At 41.8% G+C, this 27,564-nt stretch overlaps 3 protein-coding genes and 10 non-coding genes across 19 annotated transcripts in view; 1 reads left to right on the forward strand and 12 right to left on the reverse strand.

The window, feature by feature from the left end:
* The window catches only part of sipa1l2 (signal-induced proliferation-associated 1 like 2), a 54,544-nt gene extending 54,371 nt beyond the window's left edge, over positions 1-173 (reverse strand). For all 5 annotated transcript variants that reach the window (XM_026996595.2, XM_026996586.2, XM_026996563.2 and 2 more), the window contains exon 1: positions 49-173. The gene's annotated coding sequence lies outside the window, so the exon portion shown is untranslated. The remainder of the gene's footprint in view (positions 1-48) is intronic.
* Positions 174-214: 41 nt separating this feature from the next.
* Positions 215-12,755, reverse strand: si:dkey-238i5.2. 3 transcript variants are annotated; one of them, XM_026996622.2, is made up of 17 exons: positions 11,991-12,755; positions 10,433-10,588; positions 10,119-10,180; positions 9,805-9,916; positions 9,586-9,666; positions 9,171-9,286; positions 8,315-8,438; positions 7,887-8,002; positions 7,710-7,797; positions 7,272-7,601; positions 6,838-6,969; positions 6,475-6,630; positions 5,985-6,202; positions 5,380-5,554; positions 4,089-5,291; positions 1,509-2,913; positions 215-1,250 (listed from the first exon to the last, which is right to left on the reverse strand). In XM_026996622.2, exons 1-17 carry the CDS (start codon positions 12,393-12,395, stop codon positions 1,210-1,212), a joined length of 4,920 nt encoding a protein of 1,639 aa, XP_026852423.2. In that variant the 5' UTR covers positions 12,396-12,755; the 3' UTR covers positions 215-1,209. The 3 variants fall into 3 exon arrangements, with proteins under 3 accessions (XP_026852423.2, XP_026852414.2, XP_026852406.2); XM_026996613.2 differs by having other exon boundaries at positions 6,475-6,627; positions 7,710-7,800; XM_026996605.2 differs by having other exon boundaries at positions 7,710-7,800.
* A 2,479-nt stretch (positions 12,756-15,234) lies between these two features.
* On the forward strand, positions 15,235-18,032 carry rrp36 (ribosomal RNA processing 36). The gene is made up of 8 exons (XM_026997015.2): positions 15,235-15,325; positions 15,635-16,048; positions 16,220-16,355; positions 16,788-16,854; positions 16,953-17,057; positions 17,136-17,210; positions 17,342-17,459; positions 17,618-18,032. Exons 2-8 carry the CDS (start codon positions 15,643-15,645, stop codon positions 17,752-17,754), a joined length of 1,044 nt encoding a protein of 347 aa, XP_026852816.2. The 5' UTR covers positions 15,235-15,325; positions 15,635-15,642; the 3' UTR covers positions 17,755-18,032.
* A 2,212-nt stretch (positions 18,033-20,244) lies between these two features.
* Positions 20,245-20,317, reverse strand: trnar-acg. Its single transcript has one exon. It is a non-coding gene; the product is annotated as a tRNA-Arg (tRNA).
* Positions 20,318-20,421: 104 nt separating this feature from the next.
* On the reverse strand, positions 20,422-20,493 carry trnah-gug. Its single transcript has one exon. It is a non-coding gene; the product is annotated as a tRNA-His (tRNA).
* A 1,149-nt stretch (positions 20,494-21,642) lies between these two features.
* On the reverse strand, positions 21,643-21,715 carry trnar-acg. The gene has a single exon. It is a non-coding gene; the product is annotated as a tRNA-Arg (tRNA).
* Positions 21,716-21,830: 115 nt separating this feature from the next.
* trnah-gug lies at positions 21,831-21,902 on the reverse strand. Its single transcript has one exon. It is a non-coding gene; the product is annotated as a tRNA-His (tRNA).
* Positions 21,903-23,051: 1,149 nt separating this feature from the next.
* Positions 23,052-23,124, reverse strand: trnar-acg. The gene has a single exon. It is a non-coding gene; the product is annotated as a tRNA-Arg (tRNA).
* Positions 23,125-23,239: 115 nt separating this feature from the next.
* On the reverse strand, positions 23,240-23,311 carry trnah-gug. Its single transcript has one exon. It is a non-coding gene; the product is annotated as a tRNA-His (tRNA).
* Positions 23,312-24,460: 1,149 nt separating this feature from the next.
* trnar-acg lies at positions 24,461-24,533 on the reverse strand. The gene has a single exon. It is a non-coding gene; the product is annotated as a tRNA-Arg (tRNA).
* A 1,524-nt stretch (positions 24,534-26,057) lies between these two features.
* trnah-gug lies at positions 26,058-26,129 on the reverse strand. The gene has a single exon. It is a non-coding gene; the product is annotated as a tRNA-His (tRNA).
* A 1,149-nt stretch (positions 26,130-27,278) lies between these two features.
* On the reverse strand, positions 27,279-27,351 carry trnar-acg. The gene has a single exon. It is a non-coding gene; the product is annotated as a tRNA-Arg (tRNA).
* Positions 27,352-27,466: 115 nt separating this feature from the next.
* trnah-gug lies at positions 27,467-27,538 on the reverse strand. Its single transcript has one exon. It is a non-coding gene; the product is annotated as a tRNA-His (tRNA).
* Between the last annotated feature and the right edge of the window lie 26 nt (positions 27,539-27,564).

The following is a 27,564-nucleotide window of genomic DNA, read 5'->3' on the forward strand; positions in this document are numbered from 1 at the left end:
TTCAAGTGAAGATCACCCCCTAAAACCCCTCGACCCCTAAACCCTTACCTCGACAGGCACCAGGCGAAGATCCCACCGTATCCAGTAAATAATCGGGTGCAATCCAAGATTCCTGGTTGGCTTTTTATTTTGGGGGATGTGGGGTGGTGGAGGCTCGGCACACCGCCGCCGTTCGGTGCGTTTCTGACAGCGGCAGCGACACACAACCCGCCCCGTTACGTCTGGGTTGGGGTGGGGTGGGTAGACCCCCACCTTTCCTGAAGGACTTGCTGGCTACGTTGTCGGTCATTTTCGTTAAACGCACAGATCGATATCCAGACACGATTGCCTTTATTATACATCACCTATTGTAAAGTCGTTGTAGACAAAAAAAAAAAGAAAAGAAAAAAAAATTATACAGTGTAATAGTATAGTTTATGTGTAAAGATTGCGAAAAGTGTTTAGGATATTTAGAATATAATGATTTAATGACACCGAAACACTTGGCATGCTCCATTAAATGTGGTATAATAAAAGACACTGGGCTGCTATCATTGTGAAACTGGGCCAGTGAAATGTGCCACTACCAACACTACACACATGGACACTGGGCTTATTTTCATCTTATGCAAACCCGTAAAATTTGAACACGCAAGCGCTTCTCATAGCGAAGTGATTTATTTATTTTTTTATTATTATTATTATTTTGCAGTCTTGACTTTAAATCCCGTTGACCCCCAGATCAGCTGTTATGGGAGTGGTGGAACACAACATAAGCGGATGCAAATCCACCTCTCTTCCGGTTTTTTGCTTTTCCCTGCGATACTGCCGGTGTACCGCAGTCGTGCGGCGAGTGCGCCATCTGATGGTGGCTCACAGGCAGCGGCCGTGTTTTTGACGCAAAAACTCACGCAAATGCTGATTATGTTTAGTGTGCAGTTGGAGATTAGATTAGATGATTCTGGGGAATATTGTAAATATGTGACAGTTGTTGTACAACAGATCTCAAGGTTGTGTAACTGCACAAATAATGAATTCGTGTAAACTGAAATATAGTGTCGTCTTACACCAGCTTACAACCCCTTAAATCTTGATTTAAAAAAAAAAAATCTTTGCAACATTATTAACAAATGCTAAGCCTACAAATAAATTATACAAATGTACTTTAAAGTAATATGGCTGTAATATGCCAGATGTATGAAATATTATCTTGAGTTCCATTCCATGGAGTCAGAGTGCCACTGGTCCTTTGTCGTTTCTCACAGAAAACCCTGTAAAAATAAAAAATAAAAAAAAAATCTGAGATAAGATACTAGTTTCTATTTCACCATAAACTGGTATATTACATTTTGTTTGCATTTCAGTTTAAATCAAGCCAGTGGCATTTTTACAAATGCCATGTGACCTTATGGCCTTGTTGTTTTACTTAATTCAAAAGAATTTAAATGCAAGAAAAAGTCACTCTTATTAAACTAGCATTACAATAACAGAGTACAAAAGAATGAAAACACACAACTGCTTATAAACACCTGATACAGCCGTCTTGTGGCCAGTTCCTCTCCCAGTGTCCCAGCCTGATGCAATGTCGTCTGTTTTTCCTTTCCAGATATCCTTCAGTTCCTCCTCATCCTCCAGGAACTGCTGGTGAGTAAACCGCGGCACTGTGGCCATGTTGTCTGTCTCCGCAGCTGCTGCGGACGCCACGAGCCCCTCATCTGGAGCAGAGCAGCACACTGCACATTCTCTCTCTCCGCAAACTACTACACGCTTCAGCTTGCTTGAGCCCAGACTTGAATCAGCCAGCTGGATTGGACCTTTCACTCCTAACAAGACAGAATTCGTCTGAGAATTCCACTGCAAGTGTCCGGACATGTGGTACACATGCGTATTCAGATCCTTGATCCTGGTGTGAACACTAAGGCAATTGTGCTTGTATGATGAAGAGTTGCAAAGCAGACTGTAAGAGCTAGCTGTGGGGTCACTCACTGTGAAAGGTTCCTTTAACTCAATGCATTGTTCATCATTGGTGTGTTGCTCAAAGTCTTGGTGTTTTCCTTTAACTTCCAAATGACCATGTTCCATAGCAGATCTCATCTTCTCACATTCTGCTTGAGATCTTAGTTGGGTTTTGTCAGGTTGTTGGTCCTTTTTCTCAGAAATAGGACTGAATAATACTTTGTCTAACATATGAAATGCTTCATGGTCTGGTTGCATTAGTGAATTATTATCAGTAACTGGTTGCATCTCTACCTGTGCTTGTGGTGTGTGCTGCAGAATCAGACTTGGCTCGGCGCCTCCTGCCAGTGAAGGTTGGTTGTTTGAGTCGGTTACACCTGAACTGGCTGAAGAATATTCACCCTTCACAGGGCTCTGCACATGTGAAGCACTATGGCAAAGCACTTTGACATCCTGGGGTAGCGAAACTCTGAGAGTGGACCCCAGGGACAGATAAGGGCACATGTTATTGTTTGGTTTGCTGGGTATCTCCACTTTTGATAGCAAGTTGTCCCTCAAAGCATTATCTGGGTATGGTTCTTCTGTACATATCACACGAAATGAATCCTCTTTCTTAAACCCCTGGTGTTCAGTGTTGATGGGATGCCTCTTTCTACCTTCTGGCCAGGTGTTACATCTCCCTCGGAACCAGTGTGATGATGTATTGCAATGGGCACACTGAATAATGCTGAGGGTCATGTGTCTCCGGCGGTTGGTTCTCATTGGTTGTTCCAAGCCCACAGAATCTGCCTTGGGTGTCTCACAGCTCTGAGGGGATATTACTCCATACAAGCTTGGATGGGGGAATGAGGAAGATGAAGGTGATTGAGAGCAGGGTGAGAAAGATGAAGACGGTAGGGACACTGCTGCACTTTCCTCCATCTCTGATGGTCTGTCTGTGAGTTTGGAAACGTCTGTAACATGCAGATATGTGGTTACCTGGGGCAGGACAGGAAAGCAAAGACAATCAGATGCCACCTTGTGCATCCCTTTTGGGAAGTTTTAGCCAACAAAGACACAACGCAGTAGGATAAAACAGGACACAAACTATATCTGATCTAAAAATGTAAATATAGATAAAGGTATATGATCAATGTAAATACGGATACACCTATATGATATTCAGTCCACACATAGAGCTGCGCAAATGGAGCAGATATATGCTTCAATGTGAAGATATTTAGAATGTATAGACTGCATGTAAAAACCCAAGGGTTCCCTTTTAACAGTGCAATTTAAAGTGCTGTGATATGTATTACATAAAAAGGAGCACTTTACTCTGTGTTGTAAAACTGCTATATTGGTTGTGCAGCTCTAAAACATACCATGATCTAAATGAGGATTAGACATAGTACAGGGTAATAAAGATATGCATGTACAGCAGGTAGAAACTACATTTGAAAACATAAAATCTAAAAATTAATCTGTAAAAAGTATGCATCAATAACATTGTACTATGTGGTTAAACGTGAGTGCTAAGACAGTGTTGTACAGAGACGAACATAGCGATACAGCAGCTGAAATTATATGCCATACTTAAATTAGTTGCCATACTTAAATGATCTGCCATTTATCTGTGTGTGTACAACATGTACCCAGGTGTGGCAGCAGCTTGATTCTGACTAATGGGATTATATGACGAATGAATACACCTTTTGTGTGGCAATGGAGAACCTCATGCTGCATTCCAGCTCAAACTGCAGTTGAGCCAGAGCTCCTCTCCCTACTGGGAGGTATTTACAGCAGCCAGTACCATGGAAACCCTGAGGAAACCTTGAGGAAACTTTGAGGAAACTGAAGAATTTCGAGTCTGAGTAAATATTTCCACCACATGGGGCAGGATGTACTGTGCAGTGAATAACATGCACACACTGACATACACATCACCAGTGGCATGCAGACACTGATAAACACACCCCCAGTAACATGCACACACTGACATACACACCCCCAGTGGCATGCAGACACTGATATACACACCCCCAGTGGCATGCAGACACTGATAAACACACCCCCAGTAAGATACACACACCCAGGTATGAATGTGGGTGATCTCTGATCTCATCTTGGTATGTTTGTGAAGCTTAACATACTCTGTTTGTATCTCTACGTACCCTGTGGGTTCCCTCAGCTGCCAGCTGTGTCTGGTTGTTGCTTGATGACTGTGGCTTTTTGCCAGACAACCGCTGGTCCTTCATGTGATTTGTTTTGGGTGACTGTAGAATAAGCTGTGAACTGTGTTGGCCACAGTTGCTAGATGTCTTTTCTTTTCCACTTTTACACAAATGGTTCTGCAATTGATCCAAGTTTTGGGGTGATGCGAAACATATTTCATCATTACCTATCAATTGTTTCTTCTCTGCTAAGTGAATTTCTGAGTCACCAGACTCTGGTATGTTGTTTAATAACTGATGATATATCGGAGTAGTTCTTGGCAGCTGCTGCCGTTGAACATGACGAGTAGCTGGTGATTCTGCACTGTGTTTCTGCTCTGTTCTCTGCTCTTTGTTGTTTGTTGGTGACTCCAAATGGTTGCCTGGCGACTGGTGGTGTTGTATTTGCATCATGTTGCCTGGTGACTGGTGGTGTTGTACTTGCATCATATTTGGTGACTGTTGCCATTCCAATTCTTCATTGGATAGTGATTGTTGCCTTTGTATCTGAATGTTGCCAAGTGACTGTTGCTTCAGTGTTTGATTGACTGTTCTATCTGACTGTTGCATCTGAAAAATGTCTTGCGATGGTTGCACGTGTGCTGGGTTTGTTTGCGATTGCTGAACATGTGCTGGGTTTGTTTGTGATGGTTGCATGTGTGCAGGGTTTGTTTGCGATGGTTGTACATGTGCTGGATTTGTTTGCGATTGCTGCACGCATGCTGGGTTTGTATCCTTTTTCTGTTCTTTGCTATGACCGATGACTGATTCATTGCAGAGTTGCAGACCTCCAGAGTTAGTGATTGATGACTGTTGACATTGTGTCTTGTTTCTTCCTGGTAGCAGCTGTGCATGTTCTTCCCGGCTGCTAAGTGAAGGTGGTTTAAACACTTGCCTAATACATGCTGACTGGTCATCGGAGCTGAGGATGAGGCGAATGCTACTGCTCAGAGAGCTGTGGACAGGGTAGGACTCCTGGACCGCAAGCCCAGGGAAATCCACCTTTATTCCAAGTTCCATTGCAGTACTCTGCATCTCCTCTCTCTTCAGTGGATCCATATTTACAAAAAGGTTCTTCTTTTGACTAAGCTGCTCTCTCTGAGTTTTCCAGTTGGCCTGAATCCATCCCAACATTCCCCTCAGCTCCTCAGTCCTTTCCTTAATCTGAAAATGAAAAATGCATAATGATGACATCATTATCCTTGGCTGAGTAGCCAAAAACCAAAAATATAAAACACGACCAGCGACTCACAGTCTCCTTTGGGTAATTCCCTTCATCCTCTAGCCTCTGACCAGCTGCAGCCAGTTGATCAAACTCCAGCAGTTTCTGTTCAAGTCCACTGTTCATCTGCTGCACCTCTATGTCTTTCCACTGATCAGCAGTACTGCCTGATAGGATGGCAGATCTGGTGCTCTCTGTCCATTCACTATGGCACACACACACACACACACACAGACACACACACAGACACACACACACACACACACACACATGCACAAACACACACACATACATATACATATGCACATATGCAAAAACACACACACACACACACATACACACACACACACACATACATATGCATAAACACACATATACATATGCACAAAAACACACACATATACATATGCACAAAAACACACACATATACACACACACACACACACACACACACACACACACACACACACACACACACACACATACATATAGATACACACACACACACACACACACACAGATTAATAGCAAGTCCACTGAAAAGCAGGCAGATGTCCAGAGTACTGTACTTCTCTGACAGAAATTGTGTTAAAGTAGTGTATAATAGTGACTGATATCTGTGGCATCTGTCATACATCAGTTCCAGGTAGCTGGTAAAATAGTCCCGTAATTGGTTGAATTTAGCCAGACGTTCTCTGTTCTCTTCCATGTTGTGACGCACTTCTTCCCAGATTTGCAGGACTGGCTGAACTTCCCCTGTGAGAAGTTCATCCATGTCTCCGAGAGGAACCTGGAGTGACCTCACCAAAATCTCCATGCCTTCCACCTCCCTTTCAATGAGGAGATAGTCAACCTAATAAGGACACATTTCACATTTGGAGGAGCTTAAGAACCAGGAAATAGTGGCTGTGTTGAACAGATTAATTACAATATGACACTTCTGTTTACTTGCAATGTAATATTTCAAAATGGAGCGTTATGTGTGGCCATCCTCCTTAATATACAGAATATGAAAATATGTTGGAATTTGCATAAATAAAAGCTGTATTCACCAAATAGTTCTTGATAATCACCAAATATCCTAACTGGAGTTGATGCAGCTAGAGGTAATATAGAGAGACTGACCTCCAAACCATCCTGCTGTTCCTGTAGACATCCCACTCCACAATGTTCTGGGTCACAAAGTATGAACACGTCAGCCTCCATGTCCAGCATATCCATGCTGAGCTCAGCACAGTGTGCGAGATGCTCGTTCATGCGTAGAGTTAATGTAGACAGCTGCTAAACAACATTCAGGAGACATTATACACCAACACCAACATGCTCTCAATACCTGTTTATGAGTTTGATTGTCATCATAATAATAAAATAAAAAAAACAAGTGGGTCACTACATTACGAATTATATGCATATTCAGGGAAATTGCTTTGTTGTTTGTATATTTTAAGGTTTTTAAACAAAGTAGGAGACAAGGATCTCATCCCACACCAGGTTTAGTAGCTCCTGATTTGATTGGCCTTGGTTGTGGGCACACACACATTTATTCAGATCACCGGACACACCCGGAAATGCCTCATTACATTCAGAGATTCCAGAGCCATTCTGAAGAGCTGGAGAATCCTAAAAAAACACAGTGCTGTGAGTGCTTTTCAAGTTGAATGAAAGCTTTTACACAAGTCTCATAATTACTGAATTATTAACTAATCTAAATAAATAATACACTCTAATCTGAGTGAAGTAGATGTGCAATTTAAGATTTATTTCCATTCAGTAGTTACACTTTTGTGATAAAATGGTCAATAAATTGTTGTTTTCATGTTTCCTCCAAATTTTAACAAGACTAGTTTGAAATCAAGGTCAAAAGCAAGAATTCAAATCATCATTTATAACATTTAGTTTAATTAATACATCTCGAGACTAACCCTGTGATCCAGAAGCTCGAGAAACTTTTCAAGCATTCCAGATCTGCACTCCTCCACATTCTTTGGGGGATGGTTTGCATAGGGGAGTTCTAGAAACATCTGTGCTGTCTCATCATCTGTCAGATGAAACTCCTTGTCTGCTGGGTGTTCTGGGTGTGCTGGGTCTGGTGCTATCACCAGCTCATATCTCTTCCTCAGTCCCTCCCAAAGTACTTCCATCTGGCCTAGGAGCTCCTCATTCTCGGAGCTTCTGTGTTCCTGTGAGTGCTTTGAGCTCTCCTCATCCTCACCAAGTGGAACACATATGTGGGTTTCCAACAATGACTGGGACTATAATGAAGGGAAGAGAAACAGAGTAACAAATGGTAAATCAACATGAGGAACAAATGCAGCTAGACTGTTTGGCATTTCTCCCATCACAAACCAAAACAAACTTACAACACTGTCAGCTGATGTGCTGAACTCGGTTAACGGTTGTCTGAAAGGCTTTTGTGGGGTTAAGCAGTCCAGCAGTCCCAGCTGGTCCCTGCTGTAGAGCAAACACACGCTCTTAGCAAACCTCACACTTTTTAAACAGAACCTGAAAATGAAAGCAAGGTTGATCACCATCTGCACCTTTCTGAGTTTTCAGTGATACTGTTCGTTCTGCGGCAGTTCGGTCCGGCCAGGGGACCCGGGCTCTCTGAGGAGGGCTCTTCAGTGAGACTTAGCATTCTATACACCCATGGGTCCTGAAACCATTACACATAAAGACATCAAAATGTTAACTTTTTCAGTACTTTTTCAATATTGCCCTGTAGCATCTGTAACATCACTTATTCCCAAGTCATCCAATAACAATAGTGCTCGTTATTTCCATGTTGTCCAATGATAGTAGTGCTTGTTGTATCTGAATATGTTTTGGGTTAGCTGCCAAGGTGGGGGATGGGCAAATCTAAAGAAACAGGACTTTTTAAACAATTTAAATAATATTATTAAATAAGATATTAATAAATAAAATAAGTGAAGATTTACAGGGATCTCTTGTAGAGAAATATTCTAACCTCAGCTCCTCGCAGACGGTTTTGTTCCTCTTTGACGTGTTTTTCCATTACACCATGAGGTTCAGGCTCAGCAGAGTTCTGTGCTGCAGTTATTTGAGTGTTACCATCTCCCTTGCCTAACCCGCTATGAAAGAAAAGGACATTTCTGATGTAAGTAATACCAAATATTTATCATCTGCATCTTACATTTTTAAGTCTAAACAAATCAAACATAAAGAGTCAAACATTAGAACCTTCACAGACAGGATGCAGAACAAAGATGTCAGATCAGACCAAAGCTTCCTTCAAGACTCGATCTTTAAAACACTACAGGTAGTTTACAGGTGTGCTTGTCATGTGTGCTGTGTGATCTTAACCCTGACACCTGTGCAGTGATGGTTTTGTTGGAAGGAACCTGCTGTTGTTGGCAGGATAGGTAAAAAATGAGGTCACCCACCATTTCAAAGATTAGTACATGCTTTCAGGAAAGGTTGACATCTTAAGAAGGAATGATGAATGAATCTGCTGAAAGCAGAGAAGGGTGTAGGTCTGTGCATGAGGTATAGAGTGTAGGTGTGTACATGAGGTGTAGATTGTAGGTCTGTAAATGAAGTGTAGGATGTAGGTGTGTACATGAGGTGTAGAGTAGGTCTGTACATGAAGTGTAGGGTGTAGGTCTGTACATGAAGTGTAGGGTGTAGGTCTGGACATATTTTACAGATTTTATTCATACAGATTGCTATCTAGGGAAAAAAAAAATTCTACTTTAAAACTATTCACTAATTTCCAATAATCATAAGCAACTGCAAACAGCCCAGCGGGGTCGGCGTGTCCACATCTGCCCCTGTTAAGGTAGAAAGGTGGGACCCTCTCTTACCCGACAGCATCCTGGACCACAGCCCAGCTCTCCTTCACCTCAGCCTGCTTGCGTGCCACTCGGCTGGCCAGGACTGGGTGGATGGTGGAGAGCAAAGCTGCAGATTCGTTCAGCATCTGAGAACAGGGTTGTCCATTGGCGGGGGGGGGGTGTGGGAGTTAGGGTTGTTGTGGAAGGAAATGACACAATTCATTTGGAGCTGATGTGTTACACACACACAGCAAAATGTGACCCAAAGGTAAAACTACAAACTACTTTTTGTTGGAGCAGTGATTTGCTGTTCTGGTGCCAGAAGGAGAAGGTGAAATTACATAAGCAATATGACTACTGTCATATCAAGTGCTTTTGAAATCCGCACATTCCTAGATTAGAATTTATGTACAAATAAATAATATCTCGTAATGTATATATGTACCTTGATCTGACTAGATATTTTTCTGATCTCATTCTCCTTCCTGTCTCCACTTTGGAGATTTGTTGCATGTAGACTACTCTTCTGAAAAACATGAATGATATACAATGAAAAAAACCTAATAAAATGAGCAGCTTAAACCATTACATCACACAGGGTAGTTTGTCAGGGTATACATCTCAGTGTGACTAGGGTAAGAGTTGTCCTAACAGTCTCCCTGACCTTGCTATTAATGGTGTTTATGATGGCGTCTGCGTGATGATAAAACGCTGATACATCCAGTGCCAGAACAAGCTCCTGCTGCTCTTGGAAAATAGTCCTGATCTTCAACCATCTGTTGTAGGAGTAAACTAGAATCACTGACAAGTTATTATGACCCAATAACAAAACAAAATAGTTAATAATAATAATAATAATAATAATAATTATTATTATTATTATTATTATTATTGTTGTTGTTGTTGTTATTGCTATAATCATCATCTGATCAGTATAAGTTGAGCTTTTGTAAACATTCCCTCTATTTTAAGTCTTACGATTTGTCAGTGCACTCTCCCACCACAGTGGCCTTCTTTAGAACAACCCCCTCTGCATCATCCTGGTTCAACAGAAAAGTTGTTACATCTGTTAGAATTCTGCATGAATAACACTGTGGAAGACTGGGGAAGACACAGGAACACTGCAGGAAAAATGAGGAAGACCGAGGAACACTGAGGAAGATTGAGGAAAACACAGGAACACTGCAGGAAGACTGAGGAACACTGAGGAAGACTGTGGAAAACTGAGGAAAACTGAGGAAGACTAAGGAAGGCTGAGGAATGCTATGTCAGTGAACTGATGTTCCTTTCACCTTCAAGTCAAGACTTGTCGTCAGTTGTATGAGTGAATTCTCAAAGTCCTTGAGGTCTCGCTCCTGGCTGATAGATGCATCACCAGGGTGCTCAATTGGGAATGCTGGGATTCCATAATCATACTGAAGATTTTTCATCTTCCTCCATGGTTCTGTCTAAACAAAATAAAGCCAAAATCAAAACAAACAAAATTTTGAGAGTTTTGAGTTCAAGCATCAGGGGCGATATCTTACTCTGCCACCTCTTTGAGGACACTTTTCTGGTAAAAATGCATTTAACCATTGTTTATATAACATACAAAGGAGTTATGTTTTTCATGGGTAACATTTCTAAACAGTAATCTAATAATTAATGCTCCTTGTCTGTTTTTGATCACTGTGCAGTGAAAAAACATTCTGCAACAATGACCTCATGCTGTTCATTGACAGATGGGTTTCTTTTATCTCCCCCAAAACTCTTAGATCATCTAAAGCAACCACAAGTACATCATCCTGCCAGCACAGATCTGTCAGTACTGCATCGTACTGCATCTGAACCATGTGACAGCTGGTGGGTTCTGGCAATGTGCACCTTTGTTCTGGTTCATACTGTACAGAATAGACTAGTAAATGCTGATAATTAGAAGATATGCCAAACCATTCATTTAAAACAAGAGTCTTCATCAAAACATGAACTTTCTTGGCCAGTTTTTTTTATGGTGTATCTGTGTATAAGACACTGAGACTTCATGTTTTCTGCGTGTGCTGCACAGTGAGGTAACCACACCCCTTTGGCCCACCTGTAGCCTATGGACGCGTACTCTGCCAAATACTGATCTCATCCTAAAGTAATGGCTCTTTTTGTTGCAAGCCTTATTTTAATTTCTACCGTTGTCTATGTTTGTAATGAGTGCACATGCTAAAGCCAACACAAACCGCACAATGCAGGTGATAAACATCAAACCCTCTACAATGGATGTCATATGTGAACAAACCTAAAATACATGTTAAGGTACAGTAATCCTGTAGCACTCAAACTATGCTTTCTGCTAAATGAAATAGTAACATTTCAGATATTTCTAGAGCAGCAAAATGGATTTATAAGGGATTTTCAGACCACAGATATTAAATGCATCTTATTCTCTTAATGCCCTTCCCTATATACCTGATATACCTTTTTTACCATGCTTGTGAAAAATGTGCCCTAAATCCTTTCGTTAGCTCTTGAAACATGTGGTGGATTATTTTTGTATGGAAATTACCAGTTCATCTGAGCTGTGGGTGCGTAATGAGGGACTGAGCTATGATCTCATCTCTGGAAGTGCAGCATGCAAAGCATGTAATAATCCAGATTTTTCCCACTTCCAGTGAGAGCCAATACACCGTATTTATACTGTTTTTTCAGTCCTAGGGAAAAGCTCTGCAGTTCTGCAGTTCACAAGGAAAATGTTTTTAATGGTTCACTGAACGAGCTTTACAAACCACAGTGCAAAACTCAGAATTAGAAAATTATAGAATGAAAGAATTAGAACAACAGAAATATGAGTTTCCCATATAAATCTAAAAAATAATATCTTACCTCTAATAGTGGGAAGGACTTGTCAACAAATTTCCTCTCAATGTGTTTTTGTTTTTCAGCTGAGCTTTGCCTCTGGTTAGGCTCACATGTGCTGGGGCATTTAGTCAGATTTATGACAGCACAGTCATGCTCCATCTCAGTCATCCCACAGATGGCGATTTTCCTGATGGACCTCAAGGAAGCCGCTGGAGAGACCGAGTCCCTCTCCTCCTCAGATCCATCTTCAATAGCTGTAGGATTATGTTTCGTGGACTCTGTCTGTCCATGGCTAAGTGACATTCTGTCATTCGTGTCTCTGCTTTCCAGAGCTGGAGCAGGAAGGACGATGTCCACACAGTCGTGACATTTAGCTCCATTAGGGACAGACAGTTTAGTCCCAATGGTGAAAGGCTGGATTTTCTTCATTGTCCCTTCTGATGCTCTTTTGTCTCCAGATTATTTAGAGATTGTACTCATTAGGTAGTCAAGGACAAAAAAAACCCCAAAAAACACCACCTACCTCAGAGGAAAAAGACAATCATTTAGAGAGACGCACTTAGCCAGTTGTGACCTGTGACTTTAGTCCAGCACTGACTGATTGCAGAAACACATGCTACAGAGATGTAGTCCAGTCAGAGCCGAGGAGATGTCTGCCACTGAGCAAGCAACAGCATGCAGAGGGAAATAAATCCACAAAAAAAGGGAAAGTAACTAGTGCAAAGTCTGAGCTTGCTGGTCCGCAAAAAGACAGAGAGAAGGAAAGAGAGGAGGACACAGAAATAGAGAGTGGGATGTGGGGAAGGGGGGCAGAGAGAGAGAGAGAGAAGGAAAAAGAAAAAAAGTTTTGTTAAAGCAGAGTGAGGTCATCACTCTCGGTCCCGTCCTGGGTTGGGTAGAGGGAGACTTCTGTTAACTCTGGCTGAGTTGGTTAGGCAGAGGGAGTGCACTGTTAATGTTGGCTGGGTTAGTTAGACGGAGAGGACTGTTAATGTTGGCTGGGTTAGTTAGACGGAGAGGACTGTTAACGTTGGCTGGGTTAGTTAGACGGAGAGGACTGTTAACGTTGGCTGGGTTAGTTAGACGGAGAGGACTGTTAACGTTGGCTGGGTTAGTTAGACGGAGAGGACTGTTAACGTTGGCTGGGTTAGTTAGACGGAGAGGACTGTTAACGTTGGCTGGGTTAGTTAGACGGAGAGGACTGTTAACGTTGGCTGGGTTAGTTAGACGGAGAGGACTGTTAACGTTGGCTGGGTTAGTTAGACGGAGAGGACTGTTAACGTTGGCTGGGTTAGTTAGACGGAGAGGACTGTTAACGTTGGCTGGGTTAGTTAGACGGAGAGGACTGTTAACGTTGGCTGGGTTAGTTAGACGGAGAGGACTGTTAACGTTGGCTGGGTTCGTTAGACGGAGAGGACTGTTAATGTTGGCTGGGTTAGTTAGACGGAGAGGACTGTTAACGTTGGCTGGGTTAGTTAGACGGAGAGGACTGTTAACGTTGGCTGGGTTAGTTAGACGGAGAGGACTGTTAACGTTGGCTGGGTTAGTTAGACGGAGAGGACTGTTAACGTTGGCTGGGTTAGTTAGACGGAGAGGACTATTAACGTTGACTGTGTTGCTTAGGCAGAGGGAGAGGACTATTAACTCTGGCTGTAAAAACTTCCTCTCAATATAAAAAGCTGAGGCTGTGGGGCAGAACATGCCTTGTTCCCCAGGGGCCCATGCTTTCACTCACAAATGGAGAGTGAGGTAATGTTTTTAGAGCAAACACACATCACCGGTGTTCTGAACATTTTCCTTTCTCTGTTTTCTTAACTGTGCCTTCCCACTCATACCCCTTTCTCTCTACTCATTTTGTTTCGTGATATGATGAATATTCATTATTGCAACTTCACCTCAGATACACGGTATTTTTAATAAATGATGCACTATAAGTTGCTGAGAAGTAACAGTAAAATCTGCTCTCACTCTATAGCTAAAATAGTCATATGGTACCTAAACATTTATGCTTTCTAGATGCATGGTACTGTGTCTGTTGGAACACTTTTCTCAAAATATTTACAGAGCAGCAACAAGGAAATTTTTACACTTTCTGGCTGCAGCCACAGTCTGATGTGAACCAGGTGTCCAGTGCACCATGTTGGAATAAGCTATTGTAAAACTTACACTGCTGTGGGAATCAGTGTTACCATAATAGTACAAAGCAGTTATCTGCCCTCTTAGCCAAAAGAGGGCTGTATTCTATAGAACAGACACCAAGCTCAAGAAAACTTTAATAATCTACTATTAAAGTCATTTAGGATCTTTTGCCTCTAGATTGAAAACAAGTATGACTACATATACCAGATTGAAACAGTATAAAACATAAATGTACTTTCACTATTTATATTTAAAGCATATGCTTTTTTATGTAAAATGCATAAACCATTAGATTAAAATGCCTTTAAAAGACTATGAAACACATACATTCAATCAAGTGTGTCCAAACTTTTGACTGGTTCTGTATGTCAATACACTGATAAGCCTTAAAAACCACTGAGAAGTGAAGTAAATGATATCAATTATCTTGTTACAGAGATGGGATATATTAGGCAGCAAGTGAACAGTCAGTTCTTGGAGTTGATATGTGGGAAACATGGGAAAGCATACAGACAACTGAGCTTCTGCAGTTGTCTGTCAATTCTAGCTCTGGGAGAAAGACGTCAGAACACACAAGTTACACAGCTTGTTGCGTATGGGGCTGTGCAGCCGCAGAGTGCCCATGCTGACCCCTGTCTACCAACAAAAAACACCTCTAATGGACACACGAGCATCAGAACTGGACCATGACACACAGGACGAAAGGAGTATGTTCTGATGGATCACATTTTCTTTTACATCATGTGGATGGCTGGGAGCGTGTGCGTTACTTACCTGAGGAAGAGATGGATCCAGGACGTACCATGGGCAGAAGGCAAACTGGCAGATGAAGTGTGATGCTCTGGGGAATGTTCTCCTGGGAAAAACCTTGGGCCCTGGCATTCATGTGGATGTTACTTTGATGCATGCCACCTGCCTAAACATCATTGCAGACCAAGTACACCTTCATGTAATGGTATTCCCCAATGGCAGTGGCACCTCTCAGCAGGATAATGTACCCGACGACAAAAAATTCGTTAAGGAACGATTTGAGGAACATAAAAAAGTAGTTCAGGGTGCTGTCAAATTCCCCCTGATCGCAGTCCAATCAAGTTGCAATGTGCTGCAAGGCACGCAGGGGGCGGTAGTGGGCACATGGTCCATACGTGCTCCATGTGAGTGTGCCTGCTTCAGTCTTCGAGAGGTGTTTTGTTAATGTGCGTTAGCTACAATTCTTAAGGGTAAGTATCTCTAGCTTTATCTAATACTTTATCTGCGAGAGCCGTGCATGTGTTCGGGTATGCGTTTATGTAATTAAGTAAAAATGTTAAATATATTGGCCGAGAATAACCCGGAAATGGTTCTGCTGAAGATACAGCTAACTAGCTAGAGAGGTAGCAAAAGTCATAAGACAAATATATATATATATATATATATATAGTTATATATATATAGTTATATATATAAGACATTATAAGGCTCTCTGTGTGCTTCTTATAATGCTTTGTGTGTGATTGTCTCCGTTGTTACATCTAAAATAAATATTTCAGATATAGCTATGCCACGACCGTCTGTATGTTTGGCTTTATCGACGTCCGAGAAAAAACAAACCGCCCAGAAACACAAACCGAGTCCCGAGTCCCCACATGAAGTGACCTTTAAAAAGTCAAAAATAAAAAGCCCCGTAACAAAAAGGGCGTCAAACGTGGAGGAAAATGGCTCTGACGATGAAGGGGACGCCTCGGAGATGGAGAAGAACTTCGCTTTATTGACTCAAAAGGTCTCTTTGCAAGCGCCACAGGACGAAATAAGTGGAGGCGTCTCCGATGAAGATGTAACTGGCGAAAGGCACCAGGCGGTCTGTAGTAACACGAGTGGGTCAGATGAAGATGAAAACGTCTCCAAACCAGCGAGGGGACACGGAGTCGGTGACGAGTTATGCCCAAAGGACGACTTTACAAAAGGTAGCCAGCTGTTAAAGCGGCTCAGTCGTTGTGTATAACTCTTAAATATGCTGTGTAGGTTAGTAGTACTAGTAAATTGTGAATATCAGATATGGGTCTTTTTAGGAGGTTGTGTATTAACATCTGTGAGATGTGTAATCTAAATGGGGTTATTTATGTGTTTATAAACAGACCTGTCAGAGATGTCCTTTGAGAAGGTTCTGCAGCTGCAAAACAAAATGGGCACCAAGGCGTACAAAAAGATTGCTTATGGGACAATGAAAAACAGGCAGACTGGGGAAACGGTGAAACAACTCAGTAAACACAGGTATCAAGAGTCACACTGCAAACAGATATCAGAACTACTCACAGTCACACTGTAAATACAGATATTGGAGCTACTCATAGTCACTATAATGCAGTTATCAGCTATTCAGTCACAATGTAAATTCAGATATCAGTCACACTGTAAAAAGGTATTAGAGCTACTCAGTCAAACTGCAAACACAAGTATTGGAGCTACTTGAAGACAATCAGCAAACGGGTATCAAGAGCTACTCAATCTGCAAACACGGGTATTAGGGCTACTCATAAAACAAAATATGGAAATGATTATTAAGGCTACTCAAAGACACAAACCACAAACACAAGTATTGGGATACTCACTGTTAAACGTCATGTCTTTAACAGTAATAAAAATAGTTTGCATGTCTGTTTTTTTGTTCACAAGAGATACTTGTAATGTTTTTATATTTTACAGACCCCAAGAGATTTCTGCCAAGAAGACAGTTCCTTTTCTCAGAAAAGTAGTGCCTGTTAAGAAAACAGTAAGTTACTGAACTTCTAACACTAAAGTTCCTGAATCTGTATATCTTGCAATGACGTACATGCTGCATGTTAGGTTGTGTATAACACATTTTTACAGATCTTGAGGGATCCACGGTTTGATGACCTATCAGGGGAATTCAAACCAGAAGTGTTCAACCAAACTTACAAATTCATCAATGAAATCAGACAGCGAGAAGCAGAGGTGTGTTGAGAATCTTGATAATATGATAAATTTATAAGTTTCCTGTTATTCAGTCACTCCTGTTGAACTTTATTTTAGATGGTGAAAAAAAAAATGAAGAAAGTGAAGTCGAACATTAAAAGAGAAGAACTGAAGTATCTGCTTCAAAGGATGGTGTGTGCATTCCACATAAAAAGCCCACCATTTTATACCTGGAATTTTCTTTTTTTCCTTTCAGTACTGTTGTAGTTATCTGTGTGTGTGTGTGTGTGTGTGTGTGCGTGTGTGCGTGTGTGTGCGTGCAGGAGAACCAAGAGCGTGGGAGGCAAAGACAGGAGCAGTATAGGCAGAAGGATCTTCAGTTTAAGAGGAAACAGAGAGAGTTGGTGCAACAGGGGCACAGACCATTCTACCTAAAGAAATGTAAATTAATTCATTTTCAACACCAAACTACTTTTTGTCTTGGTACATGTTTATGACTGGAAAAAAATCTCACTGGCTGATGACAGGATAATATTTTGACACTATGGTAGCGTAAACATTCTTGAGTGTAAATCCATTTATTTATTTATTGTCTTTAGCTGATAAGAAGAAACTGGAACTGGCTGAGAAGTACAGTCAACTGAAAAAGGGTGGGAAGCTGGAGAACTTCTTGAGCAAGAAACGGAAACGCAATGCCATCAAAGACCGCAGGAGGATGCCCCATCAGAAAAAATGATCTGGCATCACTTCAGTTAACTGAATGAACCAATGCATCTTTTATTGGACTGCTTTAGATGTGATACAGGAGGACCTGCACACTAGACTGATTAGGTTGTTTTGTGTCATAAGGACCTTAGATGTAGACTGTTCTTGGTATAAAACTATGAATATTGTATTTTGTTTATTTGCATGTGTTCAATGATCAATCATGAACATGGAAAAAAACGTATTTTGCTTCATTGAAATTGTTTGGATGTATTTTGTTTCACTACTTTAAAGGTGGCACTAGATGGAGCTGGACTTTGATACCACTTCTTAAATGCTTTATACCACCACTTAACATCTAAGGAGATTGCCGAGACTACTAAAATCAGGTTAAGAACTGCCTAACGCGTTATTAAAAAGTGGAAGGACAGTGGGGAAACATCTTCGAGGAAGGAAGGTGGTCGGAAAAAAATTAATTAAAAAAATTCATCATGATCGGCGATCACTTAAACGTGTGGTGAATTCAAATAGACAATTAGAACTCAGGGATATGTTTTAATAGTGAAAGAAAGAACATTTCCACATGCACTCTGCGAAGGGAAATCAAGGGATTGGGACTAAACAGCTGTGTCGCCTTAAGAAAACCACTTGTCAGAGAGGCTAACTGGCAAAAACGGCTTCAATTTGCTAGGGAGCATAAAGATTGGACTCTGGAGCAATGGAAGAAGGTCATGTGGTCTGATGAGTCCAGATTGACCCTGTTCCAGAGTGATGGGAACATCCGGGTAAGAAGAGAGGAGGCTAAGGTGATGCACCCATCATGCCTACTGCTTACCGTACAAGCCTGTGGGAGCAGTGCTATGATCTGGGGTTGCTGCAGTTAGTCAGGTCTAGGTTCAGCAACATTATGTGCCCAAAGAATGAGGTCAGCTGACTACCTGAATATACTGAATGAACAGGTTATTCCAACAATGGATTTTTTTTCTTCCCTGATGGAACGTGCATATTCCAAGATGACAGTGCCAGGATTAATCTGGCTCAAACTCTAAAAAAAATGGTTCGGGAGCATGAGACGACATTTTCACACATGGATTGGCCACCACAGAGTCCAGACCTGAACCCCATTGAGAATCTTTAGGATGTGCTGGAGAGGATTGCGCAGTGGTCCAAATCCCCCATCATCAATACAAGATCTTGGGGAAAAATTTATGCAACTGTGGACAGAAATAAATGTGACATTGTAGAAGCTTGTGGAAGTAATGCCACAGCAAATACATGCCATAATCAAAGCTAAAAGCGGTCCAATGAAATATTAGTGCGTGACCTTTTTTGTTTGGCCAGGCAGTGTATATCAGTGCAGTCAAGATACTGCACAAAATGTCAAAAGTAATGCTTTAACAAGTGCATTTTAGTTTTGATAGCAATCACTATCAAGTTATTTGTAGGTTTTAATAAGATATGTTTGATTACTCACAAAGCAAATTTGATTTGGCTGCCTCTCTAAAACATCAACAATAAAACTATATTAGTTGGATTTAATCAGTTTGCATATTTGAAAATATTTGAAATTATTTATGCTTGCTGTGTGGTCCCTTAAGCAAGGTCCTTTACACTACCCAACTATCTCAATATTAGTGAGAGTTAAGAACAAAAGAGTCATGCCGGCTTGCACGTCTATGGGGTCAACAAGGTCTGAGTCGGATCCTGGGTGACCAGAGAAAGTACACAGGATCATGAAGCTCAGAGGCATCTGGCCGAGGACCCGCGGTTGAAAGAAAAATACAACCCAGAGGGAGTGGTAAACATCATTAGATTCACTTTAATTAGTTTTCCATGATATTTGAGTTCTTATACCTTGGAAACCAGTTGTGCACATATGGGGCTATTAGGCAACAAAGGGATTGGATGAAATATGCATGACAACTATTCATGTAACTTCAAGGCAAAGGTTTCTTAGATATTCCTATAAATCAGCCTTTCTAGCCTCAGTAACAACTTGCTTCGCTCATCGTAGAGGACTCCTATTCACAAGAGGCAATTTGTCAACTGCAAGGGACTAAACACGTTACTAAAGGATGAGCAAGTACTATCAGGACACGATTGCTGCTACTACTCTGCTTGGATTAAAATTTCATGGGTTGTCAATCAATCCATCTTTCCCCATTTCTGTTAGGGGAATGCCAAAGTCTCTTTCAGCAGGGATGTAGTGTTTTCCTTCATGAAACCATAAACTATCATTACCATACCAGGAGTGGAACGCATGCCGCCAGGGTGAAAACTAGGAATCCTGACCGCTAGACCATATAGGAAAGGTGATGTATATGAGAGGCCCAATGCCAAGACATGACCACCTATACAAGATTCTGACCAATGGCATGATGCTCAATTCAGAGGCTGCAAGTTGCTTCAAATTTGAAAGCGATTGGGCGGCCTGAATGGTGCTTTCACTCAAGTTGACGTTTTAGAAATCCTGTGATAAAGACACTAAGTCTTCAACATGGTAGAATCATTAAAAGATAAACGAGCCAGCCAGGAGTCGAACCTAGAATCTCCTGATCCGTAGTCAGACGCGTTATCCATTGCGCCACTGGCCCTGCCAAGCATGCTGTCTGTATACAATTACTTTTCGTTGTTCTGTCAATAAGAACTGAGAGTGGCAGAGAAGGCTGTCCACCCGGAAGTGGCTGGCTCAAAATGCTGCCGTGACCCGGAGTCGAACCGGGGTTGCTGCGGCCACAACGCAGAGTACTAACCTCTATACGATCACGGCGATGCTCTCTTTGCAGATTGCCTCGTGCTGTTGCGTTGTCGCCACTAAAATGTTACATTTGTAATGTTGGAAACACAAGCATGCCTTTCTCAGTAATTTGCAACCACAACTTTTGATGGCCACCTTTTTGTATCTACTCTAAATCACCCAGTGCCCTTAATCTGCATAAGATAGTATGCTTGCATCAAAATCCAAGAAACTATTGTATTCTAAGGTGCTGAGGCTTGAAATCCAAGATGGCTGTCAATTCCAAGCATGCTACCAATGTCTCTCGTATATCTTTTCAAAGTTACTACTCAAAAAGGCTTAAAAGGATTAGAAAAAATATTTGTGTCAAACACATTATGGTGAACATCATCAGGTTCATTTCAACTAGTTTTCCATGATATTTGAGTTTTTATGCTTTAGAAACCAATTGTGCACTTAAGGGGCTATCAGTCAACAAATGCATTGGATGAAACATGCATGTTTGCAGAAAAAACAAAACAATCCATGTAGCTTGAAGGCAAAAGCTTCTCAGCTATCCCTGTAACTCATCTTTTCTAGCCTCAGTAACAGCTTCTTTCGCTCTTCAAAGAGGGCCCTTATTAACAAGATAGTAAACAATCGAGGCAGTTTCTCAACTGCTAGGGACTAAAGACGGGGATAAAGGATGAGAAAGTAATTTAAGGACAGGACATGTTTGCTGCTGCTAAATTGCTTGGATTAAGAGATTATGGGTTGACAATCAATCCATCTTTCATCATTTCTGATAGGGGAATGCCAAAGTCTCTTTCAGCAGGGTGTAGCATTTCACTTAAGCTTTATATGTTGCAACCAAATGCTTTTTGCCCCCTATTTTCCCTCATGAAACCATAAACTATCATTACCATACCAGGAGTGGAACGCATGCCGCCAGGGTGAAAACTAGGAATCCTGACCGCTAGACCATATAGGAAAGGTGATGTATATGAGAGGCCCAATGCCAAGACATGACCACCTATACAAGATTCTGACCAATGGCATGATGCTCAATTCAGAGGCTGCAAGTTGCTTCAAATTTGAAAGCGATTGGGCGGCCTGAATGGTGCTTTCACTCAAGTTGACGTTTTAGAAATCCTGTGATAAAGACACTAAGTCTTCAACATGGTAGAATCATTAAAAGATAAACGAGCCAGCCAGGAGTCGAACCTAGAATCTCCTGATCCGTAGTCAGACGCGTTATCCATTGCGCCACTGGCCCTGCCCAGCACGCTGTCTGTATGATGTCTGTATACAATTACTTTTCGTTGTTCTGTCAATAAGAACTGAGAGTGGCAGAGAAGGCTGTCCACCCGGAAGTGGCTGGCTCAAAATGCTGCCGTGACCCGGAGTCGAACCAGGGTTGCTGCGGCCACAACGCAGAGTACTAACCTCTATACGATCACGGCGATGCTCTCTTTGCAGATTGCCTCGTGCTGTTGCGTTGTCGCCACTAAAATGTTACATTTGTAATGTTGGAAACACAAGCATGCCTTTCTCAGTAATTTGCAACCACAACTTTTGATGGCCACCTTTTTGTATCTACTCTAAATCACCCAGTGCCCTTAATCTGCATAAGATAGTATGCTTGCATCAAAATCCAAGAAACTATTGTATTCTAAGGTGCTGAGGCTTGAAATCCAAGATGGCTGTCAATTCCAAGCATGCTACCAATGTCTCTCGTATATCTTTTCAAAGTTACTACTCAAAAAGGCTTAAAAGGATTAGAAAAAATATTTGTGTCAAACACATTATGGTGAACATCATCAGGTTCATTTCAACTAGTTTTCCATGATATTTGAGTTTTTATGCTTTAGAAACCAATTGTGCACTTAAGGGGCTATCAGTCAACAAATGCATTGGATGAAACATGCATGTTTGCAGAAAAAACAAAACAATCCATGTAGCTTGAAGGCAAAAGCTTCTCAGCTATCCCTGTAACTCATCTTTTCTAGCCTCAGTAACAGCTTCTTTCGCTCTTCAAAGAGGGCCCTTATTAACAAGATAGTAAACAATCGAGGCAGTTTCTCAACTGCTAGGGACTAAAGACGGGGATAAAGGATGAGAAAGTAATTTAAGGACAGGACATGTTTGCTGCTGCTAAATTGCTTGGATTAAGAGATTATGGGTTGACAATCAATCCATCTTTCATCATTTCTGATAGGGGAATGCCAAAGTCTCTTTCAGCAGGGTGTAGCATTTCACTTAAGCTTTATATGTTGCAACCAAATGCTTTTTGCCCCCTATTTTCCCTCATGAAACCATAAACTATCATTACCATACCAGGAGTGGAACGCATGCCGCCAGGGTGAAAACTAGGAATCCTGACCGCTAGACCATATAGGAAAGGTGATGTATATGAGAGGCCCAATGCCAAGACATGACCACCTATACAAGATTCTGACCAATGGCATGATGCTCAATTCAGAGGCTGCAAGTTGCTTCAAATTTGAAAGCGATTGGGCGGCCTGAATGGTGCTTTCACTCAAGTTGACGTTTTAGAAATCCTGTGATAAAGACACTAAGTCTTCAACATGGTAGAATCATTAAAAGATAAACGAGCCAGCCAGGAGTCGAACCTAGAATCTCCTGATCCGTAGTCAGACGCGTTATCCATTGCGCCACTGGCCCTGCCCAGCACGCTGTCTGTATGATGTCTGTATACAATTACTTTTCGTTGTTCTGTCAATAAGAACTGAGAGTGGCAGAGAAGGCTGTCCACCCGGAAGTGGCTGGCTCAAAATGCTGCCGTGACCCGGAGTCGAACCGGGGTTGCTGCGGCCACAACGCAGAGTACTAACCTCTATACGATCACGGCGATGCTCTCTTTGCAGATTGCCTCGTGCTGTTGCGTTGTCGCCACTAAAATGTTACATTTGTAATGTTGGAAACACAAGCATGCCTTTCTCAGTAATTTGCAACCACAACTTTTGATGGCCACCTTTTTGTATCTACTCTAAATCACCCAGTGCCCTTAATCTGCATAAGATAGTATGCTTGCATCAAAATCCAAGAAACTATTGTATTCTAAGGTGCTGAGGCTTGAAATCCAAGATGGCTGTCAATTCCAAGCATGCTACCAATGTCTCTCGTATATCTTTTCAAAGTTACTACTCAAAAAGGCTTAAAAGGATTAGAAAAAATATTTGTGTCAAACACATTATGGTGAACATCATCAGGTTCATTTCAACTAGTTTTCCATGATATTTGAGTTTTTATGCTTTAGAAACCAATTGTGCACTTAAGGGGCTATCAGTCAACAAATGCATTGGATGAAACATGCATGTTTGCAGAAAAAACAAAACAATCCATGTAGCTTGAAGGCAAAAGCTTCTCAGCTATCCCTGTAACTCATCTTTTCTAGCCTCAGTAACAGCTTCTTTCGCTCTTCAAAGAGGGCCCTTATTAACAAGATAGTAAACAATCGAGGCAGTTTCTCAACTGCTAGGGACTAAAGACGGGGATAAAGGATGAGAAAGTAATTTAAGGACAGGACATGTTTGCTGCTGCTAAATTGCTTGGATTAAGAGATTATGGGTTGACAATCAATCCATCTTTCATCATTTCTGATAGGGGAATGCCAAAGTCTCTTTCAGCAGGGTGTAGCATTTCACTTAAGCTTTATATGTTGCAACCAAATGCTTTTTGCCCCCTATTTTCCCTCATGAAACCATAAACTATCATTACCATACCAGGAGTGGAACGCATGCCGCCAGGGTGAAAACTAGGAATCCTGACCGCTAGACCATATAGGAAAGGTGATGTATATGAGAGGCCCAATGCCAAGACATGACCACCTATACAAGATTCTGACCAATGGCATGATGCTCAATTCAGAGGCTGCAAGTTGCTTCAAATTTGAAAGCGATTGGGCGGCCTGAATGGTGCTTTCACTCAAGTTGACGTTTTAGAAATCCTGTGATAAAGACACTAAGTCTTCAACATGGTAGAATCATTAAAAGATAAACGAGCCAGCCAGGAGTCGAACCTAGAATCTCCTGATCCGTAGTCAGACGCGTTATCCATTGCGCCACTGGCCCTGCCCAGCACGCTGTCTGTATGATGTCTGTATACAATTACTTTTCGTTGTTCTGTCAATAAGAACTGAGAGTGGCAGAGAAGGCTGTCCACCCGGAAGTGGCTGGCTCAAAATGCTGCCGTGACCCGGAGTCGAACCGGGGTTGCTGCGGCCACAAAGCAGAGTACTAACCTCTATACGATCACGGCGATGCTCTCTTTGCAGATTGCCTCGTGCTGTTGCGTTGTCGCCACTAAAATGTTACATTTGTAATGTTGGAAACACAAGCATGCCTTTCTCAGTAATTTGCAACCACAACTTTTGATGGCCACCTTTTTGTATCTACTCTAAATCACCCAGTGCCCTTAATCTGCATAAGATAGTATGCTTGCATCAAAATCCAAGAAACTATTGTATTCTAAGGTGCTGAGGCTTGAAATCCAAGATGGCTGTCAATTCCAAGCATGCTACCAATGTCTCTCGTATATCTTTTCAAAGTTACTACTCAAAAAGGCTTAAAAGGATTAGAAAAAATATTTGTGTCAAACACATTATGGTGAACATCATCAGGTTCATTTCAACTAGTTTTCCATGATATTTGAGTTTTTATGCTTTAGAAACCAATTGTGCACTTAAGGGGCTATCAGTCAACAAATGCATTGGATGAAACATGCATGTTTGCAGAAAAAACAAAACAATCCATGTAGCTTGAAGGCAAAAGCTTCTCAGCTATCCCTGTAACTCATCTTTTCTAGCCTCAGTAACAGCTTCTTTCGCTCTTCAAAGAGGGCCCTTATTAACAAGATAGTAAACAATCGAGGCAGTTTCTCAACTGCTAGGGACTAAAGACGGGGATAAAGGATGAGAAAGTAATTTAAGGACAGGACATGTTTGCTGCTGTTAAATTGCTTGGATTAAGAGATTATGGGTTGACAATCAATCCATCTTTCATCATTTCTGATAGGGGAATGCCAAAGTCTCTTTCAGCAGGGTGTAGCATTTCACTTAAGCTTTATATGTTGCAACCAAATGCTTTTTGCCCCCTATTTTCCCTCATGAAACCATAAACTATCATTACCATACCAGGAGTGGAACGCATGCCGCCAGGGTGAAAACTAGGAATCCTGACCGCTAGACCATATAGGAAAGGTGATGTATATGAGAGGCCCAATGCCAAGACATGACCACCTATACAAGATTCTGACCAATGGCATGATGCTCAATTCAGAGGCTGCAAGTTGCTTCAAATTTGAAAGCGATTGGGCGGCCTGAATGGTGCTTTCACTCAAGTTGACGTTTTAGAAATCCTGTGATAAAGACACTAAGTCTTCAACATGGTAGAATCATTAAAAGATAAACGAGCCAGCCAGGAGTCGAACCTAGAATCTCCTGATCCGTAGTCAGACGCGTTATCCATTGCGCCACTGACCCTGCCGAGCACGCTGTCTGTATGATGTCTGTATACAATTACTTTTCGTTGTTCTGTCAATAAGAACTGAGAGTGGCAGAGAAGGCTGTCCACCCGGAAGTGGCTGGCTCAAAATGCTGCCGTGACCCGGAGTCGAACCGGGGTTGCTGCGGCCACAACGCAGAGTACTAACCTCTATACGATCACGGCAATGCTCTCTTTGCAGATTGCCACGGGCTGTTGCGTTGTCGCCACTAAAATGTTACATTTGTAATGTTGGAAACACAAGCATGCCTTTCTCAGTAATTTGCAACCACAACTTTTGATGGCCACCTTTTTGTATCTACTCTAAATCACCCAGTGCCCTTAATCTGCATAAGATAGTATGCTTGCATCAAAATCCAAGAAACTATTGTATTCTAAGGTGCTGAGGCTTGAAATCCAAGATGGCTGTCAATTCCAAGCATGCTACCAATGTCTCTCGTATATCTTTTCAAAGTTACTACTCAAAAAGGCTTAAAAGGATTAGAAAAAATATTTGTGTCAAACACATTATGGTGAACATCATCAGGTTCATTTCAACTAGTTTTCCATGATATTTGAGTTTTTATGCTTTAGAAACCAATTGTGCACTTAAGGGGCTATCAGTCAACAAATGCATTGGATGAAACATGCATGTTTGCAGAAAAAACAAAACAATCCATGTAGCTTGAAGGCAAAAGCTTCTCAGCTATCCCTGTAACTCATCTTTTCTAGCCTCAGTAACAGCTTCTTTCGCTCTTCAAAGAGGGCCCTTATTAACAAGATAGTAAACAATCGAGGCAGTTTCTCAACTGCTAGGGACTAAAGACGGGGATAAAGGATGAGAAAGTAATTTAAGGACAGGACATGTTTGCTGCTGCTAAATTGCTTGGATTAAGAGATTATGGGTTGACAATCAATCCATCTTTCATCATTTCTGATAGGGGAATGCCAAAGTCTCTTTCAGCAGGGTGTAGCATTTCACTTAAGCTTTATATGTTGCAACCAAATGCTTTTTGCCCCCTATTTTCCCTCATGAAACCATAAACTATCATTACCATACCAGGAGTGGAACGCATGCCGCCAGGGTGAAAACTAGGAATCCTGACCGCTAGACCATATAGGAAAGGTGATGTATATGAGAGGCCCAATGCCAAGACATGACCACCTATACAAGATTCTGACCAATGGCATGATGCTCAATTCAGAGGCTGCAAGTTGCTTCAAATTTGAAAGCGATTGGGCGGCCTGAATGGTGCTTTCACTCAAGTTGACGTTTTAGAAATCCTGTGATAAAGACACTAAGTCTTCAACATGGTAGAATCATTAAAAGATAAACGAGCCAGCCAGGAGTCGAACCTAGAATCTCCTGATCCGTAGTCAGACGCGTTATCCATTGCGCCACTGGCCCTGCCGAGCACGCTGTCTGTATGATGTCTGTATACAATTACTTTTCGTTGTTCTGTCAATAAGAACTGAGAGTGGCAGAGAAGGCTGTCCACCCGGAAGTGGCTGGCTCAAAATGCTGCCGTGACCCGGAGTCGAACCGGGGTTGCTGCGGCCACAACGCAGAGTACTAACCTCTATACGATCACGGCGATGCTCTCTTTGCAGATTGCCTCGG

This window comes from Electrophorus electricus, chromosome 26 (genome assembly GCF_013358815.1).
Source record: "Electrophorus electricus isolate fEleEle1 chromosome 26, fEleEle1.pri, whole genome shotgun sequence".
Taxonomy (NCBI): domain Eukaryota; kingdom Metazoa; phylum Chordata; class Actinopteri; order Gymnotiformes; family Gymnotidae; genus Electrophorus; species Electrophorus electricus.

Bases quoted from the DNA above. Each gene is read 5' to 3' on its own strand.
- rrp36 (XM_026997015.2), top strand. From the start codon at position 15,643: ATGCCACGACCGTCTGTATGTTTGGCTTTATCGACGTCCGAGAAAAAA. The intron at 16,049-16,219 runs GTAGCCAGCTGT...GTTTATAAACAG, and splicing joins AAAGGACGACTTTACAAAAG to ACCTGTCAGAGATGTCCTTT. The intron at 16,855-16,952 runs GTAAGTTACTGA...ACATTTTTACAG, and splicing joins TAGTGCCTGTTAAGAAAACA to ATCTTGAGGGATCCACGGTT.
- si:dkey-238i5.2 (XM_026996605.2), bottom strand. From the start codon at position 12,395: ATGAAGAAAATCCAGCCTTTCACCATTGGGACTAAACTGTCTGTCCCT. The intron at 9,917-10,118 runs GTAAGACTTAAA...CTCCTACAACAG, and splicing joins GGAGAGTGCACTGACAAATC to ATGGTTGAAGATCAGGACTA. The intron at 8,003-8,314 runs GTTAGAATATTT...TAATGGTTTCAG, and splicing joins ACCGTCTGCGAGGAGCTGAG to GACCCATGGGTGTATAGAAT.